This window comes from Cupressus sempervirens, chromosome 11, assembly GCF_028749045.1.
Source record: "Cupressus sempervirens isolate cs-2001-9-10 chromosome 11, ASM2874904v1, whole genome shotgun sequence".
In the NCBI taxonomy this organism is placed as follows: domain Eukaryota; kingdom Viridiplantae; phylum Streptophyta; class Pinopsida; order Cupressales; family Cupressaceae; genus Cupressus; species Cupressus sempervirens.
In genome coordinates this window covers 208,078,748-208,082,398 of record NC_143128.1, presented here as the reverse complement: position 1 = coordinate 208,082,398, position 3,651 = coordinate 208,078,748, and the positions used below count along the sequence as shown (strand labels likewise).

Here is a 3,651-nt window from a genome sequence, read left to right as displayed (position 1 = left end):
TGATATCAAAAAAAATTATCTTGGTGATGGGGATGACGATTCGAGATATGCCATGATATATATATATATATATATATATATATATATATATATATATATATAAAAGATATTTCAAATATGCTTAGGTGTGGATTAATAAATTTTATGAAGAATCGGTTTATGTTCTTAAGGTTAAGATGATGATGATGAATGAGTGTACATTAGTTTATTGTATCATTCCTTAAAGAGGGTAATAAGTCATGGAGACATCAAAAAGGTTAAAACTAAGAAGATCTACCTTCACCTTGACCTATGGTGATTAAACATTGAAATGTGTACTTACCTTAGGGAAGTTATTTATAAATACTCATGATTATCATTTTTCTTTCCTCAATTATCTCATACATAAATGTGTTATTATATATTTCCTTGTCTTTGTTTTATTCTCTTGAGAATAAATATTAATGAGGGGATTAACCCTCATCTTCATCAAGGTTTTGTTTTTCCTATTTAAAGTTTTCTTTTTGAACTCTAACCCTATTTCTAATATTTCCTATACTTCCCTTCTATGTTGGCTAGTAAAAAAAATATATTGAACTTGAGGAAAAAGATTAAATGTGAATCTATTTCATTAAGGATGCACTTAACCTCTCTACTTCTAATATTTTTGGTAATAAGAGTGGTGTTCTACCTTGAAATATACCTTCATCTAAAAATTAAGTCCCTTATGATAGAAAAATATTTTAAAGAGACAAACTTTATTATTTTGAGCTTAAGAGTGCCTTGTCATCACTTGAAAACAAGGGTCAATCTAGACTCTTTTTACCTCTTAAGGGTAACCAAATTGGTAAAAATAAGTGTGTATTTAAGGTTTCTACCAAGAGTACTACTTGTGAACCATGTGCATCTAATATTGATAATTCTAATTGTGAGAATTCCTAGAGGGGAAGAATTCTTCATCTCAAGAAGAAGGCATATTAGATTAACTTAATTTATGTTATTACAAAAATACTCTTGAATATAATATTATTCAACTTAATGATGATGAGGGTATCTATTTATTGCTAAACTCTAGTAATGTTGGTAATTATGAAAACTACATTTCTTAATCTTCAATTAATATGGTGGATGCTTCTCTTTCACATTCTTACTCTTATGTGGTGTGCCCTTATGTTTCTCTAAAAGATAGACTTGTTTTGAGGAAGGTCATGATATTTCAAATAGTACTAAAAGCATTATGAATAGAGAATAGTTGAATGAAAAAAGTGATGATTTTATTTGTAAATAAGTCAATTTTAAATATCTAATTTTTTCATCTAGAATTTCAAGTATAGATTTTTATTTATATAGTATAGCTATGGTTATGAAGGTAGATTAGTTATGAAGGTAATATAATTTTTGCTTAATTATCCTCTAAAAACTATGATTGCAAGTTTTGGAAAAACTATTGTTCAAAGAGAGTCCAATGACAACTGGGAACTTGAATTTATTAGATTTCATAATAGCTATAGAGAAATAGTTTGAGATAAATTAATATGAATTCAAGAAGTGGCACATCATGTTAGGGTTTTAATGCTTATAGGCACCTCTGATTGAGCATTGCGTTGGGAAAATTGGGTTACGTGTTCGCCTGTTTGGCTGCGGGAATAAGAACAGGGGAATAGGAATAGCTATTCTAGAATAGAAAATGGGGCTACGTATTCCTGTTCTCTATTTGGTTTAGCCAATAATCGATGGGGGAATTCGTGGACCCCAAAATTTATGTTTTCTAAAATAAATAAAAGTGAAATAGGAATATGTATTCCAATAACACCTAAACCTCATTTTTGGGCCAAAATTGGAATACGTATTTCTATTTTACATTGTATTCCAATTCTGATTTAGTGCATCCAAATAAAGTATTCAAAATTTTAAGAATTTACATATACCTATTCCGCTTGTATTCCCATTGCCAACAACAACATTGTCTACACGAACGAGGGAGAGGAGTGAAAATCAACAATCATCCCAAATAAACGAGGGAGTGGATGAACAGAACAGATTTAAACAGTACCAGCTGAGATTACACGATCTAACCTATTAATGAAAAAACAACGCCTCCACAAACAACAGCTATTTGCGACGTATTTCCTCTTTCATCGCCTTCACAAAGTCTTGGAAATTAACGTGAGATGATCCCGTTTCGCCCTTCACCTCATCTTTTGCTCTCTTGCTCAATTCCAACACTCTCGCCTTCATCTCATTATCCTTACTCTCTTCACCACCATCTCGATTTCCCTCTTTCCTGCTATCCCATCGCTATTTGTTGTCAGAGCGAGGTCAATCTTCCACACGTGTACAACATAAGCGGAGATGAGAAAGTGGTCTGCGAAGTAAGGCCAGCACAGCATCGGAACTCCCATGGCAACGCTCTCCATTGTGGAATTCCATCCACAGTGAGTGAAGAAGCAGGCGATGCAGGGATGAAAAAGAACCCGCGTCTGTGGACACCATGACACGAAATATGCCCGATCTCTGGTGGCTTCCACGAATCCTGGAGGAAATAGGGCGCTTGACTCGTCCATCAGATCGCTCCGCACAACCCACAGAAATGGTTTCTTGGTGGCCTCCAAACCCAGCGCAAACTCTTCCAACTGTTTCTGATTCACTATTGCAAGGCTCCCGAAAGACACATCAGAAGCTCGCCGTGGTTTCTGAATTGTGAGCAGAGAAAGAGGGACCGATCGAGCATACCGAAGCACCTTGGGCAATTAGGGCATCGATTATAGGGGCTTCCAGATGATAAAAAGAATTGAATAACACCCACTTGAGCTCTCTGGTTCTTTCCATGTAACGCTCAATGAAGCGGATGAAAAACTCTTGCTGGGCTTCATTGAATTATCCAACTCCTACAAACAGAACAGCCATAACCTGCAACCCTAGCATTTTATGAACCATTATTAGATTTTTTTAATCTTTGTGAAGATACCTCTATTCCATTTCGTTAATATCATGCAAGAAAGTGCGTTCAGATGTAAACAAATTTCTTTGAGGAATTCTGTCAAATAGTTCACTTGCCTTGTATAATCTTACACACCTCCCATAGCAGTTGCAGATACAACGTTTCTGTGATGGAGGTTCATACTCTGTTCCATGGCTTCTCTTTGTTGCATAAAGCAGTGAAGGTTGTGAAAAGTGTCTGAGCGGTGAAGTGTTGCATGACAGCTGTGATGAATACAGTCCAGTACTGTACTCTTCTCCTTCGCTTCTTTCTATACCATCGAACAAGCGGGAATAATTTTCGAATTCAAAATGGTAACGGCGATTACTTTGTTAACGGAAGCAGACATGAACGAACGTTTTGAGGGAAGAATGGGCCCACAGCCACCTAAGCAGTCATAAGCTTAGTGTGTGCTGTTTAAGCGGCGCCGTTGCTTATTAATTTATTTTTTATTCTAATATATGCACTGGACCAAATAATTGCTCTTAAATTACAAAGGTTATAGAAACTTCTCTTTCCAATCCTATTTGCCACTAAAACATAAGGCAGGGACTAAGCTCTCTTGTTATTATCATTTTTCTTCTACTTTCGATGATCTCTGCGTCTCAAGTTAGGATTAATAAGACTAAGAAGCAATCGGTTATAAGATATTACGCAGCGTCTCAAATAGATGAGGTAGGTGCTATACAGCA

At 35.4% G+C, this 3,651-nt stretch overlaps 1 protein-coding gene across 1 annotated transcript; it reads right to left on the bottom strand.

The window, feature by feature from the left end:
* Positions 1–1,887: 1,887 nt before the first annotated feature.
* On the bottom strand, positions 1,888–3,190 carry LOC149528898 (myricetin 3-O-rhamnoside 1,2-glucosyltransferase UGT709G2-like). Its single transcript, XM_089809824.1, has 2 exons — positions 3,037–3,190; positions 1,888–2,889 (listed from the first exon to the last, which is right to left on the bottom strand). Exon 2 carries the CDS (start codon positions 2,541–2,543, stop codon positions 2,214–2,216), a length of 330 nt encoding a protein of 109 aa, XP_089665950.1. The 5' UTR covers positions 2,544–2,889; positions 3,037–3,190; the 3' UTR covers positions 1,888–2,213.
* Positions 3,191–3,651: the final 461 nt, after the last annotated feature.

Coding starts and splice junctions, on each gene's coding strand:
- LOC149528898 (XM_089809824.1), bottom strand. CDS start 2,543: ATGGACGAGTCAAGCGCCCTATTTCCTCCAGGATTCGTGGAAGCCACC.